We start from the raw sequence: 1,164 nt of genomic DNA on the forward strand, positions 1-1,164 counted from the left end.
CGTCGTCTGTCTCTCTCTCTCTCTCTCTCTCTCTCTCTCTCTCTCTCTCTCTCTCTCTCTCTCTCTCTCTCTCTCAGATGGGTAAGGCTGAAGGAATCATCAACGATGAGATCCCAAACTGCTGGGAGTGCCCAAAGTGCCACAAGGAGGGAAAAACCAGTAAAGTAAGAACCCGCATGTCACTTCCTGTTTCACCTGTCAGACAGTTAGAGTGTCTTAAAGAGGCACCGCACTCACTATCCATTCACAGCCTCTCATAAAGACTCATTAATAACAATTTGACAAAACAAAACCATGAAATGAGTCATTTCAGAAGAAACACACATCAGATCTTTTAATTGTGGTCTGAAATGGATGTTCACGTGTTTCCAGGACCAGGCGGACGGCTCGGGGAAACGGAGGCTGGATAACGGAGAGGTCGGCCGCTGGAAGCTCACCGACGACCCCCCCCCTAAGAAGAAAGCCCCTCCCTCCCTGGAGGAGGGGGGGAGACAGGAGGGGGGAAGGCAGGAGGGGGGGAGACAGGAGGGGGGTCACAAGAGGAAGAAGGAGAAGGAGCTGCCGCAGGACAGCGGGCCCAAGAAGAAGGTAAGCCGATCACAGAGCCGAGTGTCAGCCGATCACAGAGCCGAGTGTCAGCCGATCACAGAGCCGAGTGTCAGCCGATCACAGAGCAGAGTGTCAGCCGATCACAGAGCCGAGTGTCAGCCGATCACAGAGCCGAGTGTCAGCCGATCACAGAGCAGAGTGTCAGCCGATCACAGAGCCGAGTGTCAGCCGATCACAGAGCAGAGCGTCAGCCGATCACAGAGCAGGTGGGGGTGGGGCTTGTGGCTGAGAGGAGGGGGTGTGGCTTGTGGCTGAGAGGAGGGGTTTAAGGAAAACTCAGGTATGATGCTTTAAAAGAAAACTATAAACTTCTTGATAGACCATCTAAGGCTGCTTTCCCCAAAGTAAACACAAGTCGACTCTATATAGATTAGCGGTTCAGGTGTTCAGCGGTTCAGGTGTTTAGCGGCTCAGGTGTTAGCGGTTCAGGAGTTTAGTGGTTCAGGTGTTTAGCGGTTCAGGAGTTTAGCAGTTCAGGTGTTTAGCGGTTCAGGTGTTTAGCGGTTCAGGTGTTAGCGGTTCAGGTGTTTAGCGGTCCAGGTGTTTAGCGGTTCA

At 52.7% G+C, this 1,164-nt stretch overlaps 1 protein-coding gene across 1 annotated transcript; it reads left to right on the forward strand.

The window, feature by feature from the left end:
- Positions 1-73: 73 nt before the first annotated feature.
- LOC104962241 (F-box/LRR-repeat protein 19-like) lies at positions 74-815 on the forward strand (the record flags this gene model as incomplete). The annotated part of the gene is made up of 2 exons (XM_010790663.1): positions 74-164; positions 373-815. Coding segments are annotated over exons 1-2 (530 nt in total), but the record flags the coding sequence as incomplete, so codon positions are not given.
- Between the last annotated feature and the right edge of the window lie 349 nt (positions 816-1,164).

This window comes from Notothenia coriiceps, unplaced genomic scaffold (assembly GCF_000735185.1).
Source record: "Notothenia coriiceps isolate Sejong01 unplaced genomic scaffold, NC01 NC01_scaffold00034477, whole genome shotgun sequence".
Classification (NCBI taxonomy): domain Eukaryota; kingdom Metazoa; phylum Chordata; class Actinopteri; order Perciformes; family Nototheniidae; genus Notothenia; species Notothenia coriiceps.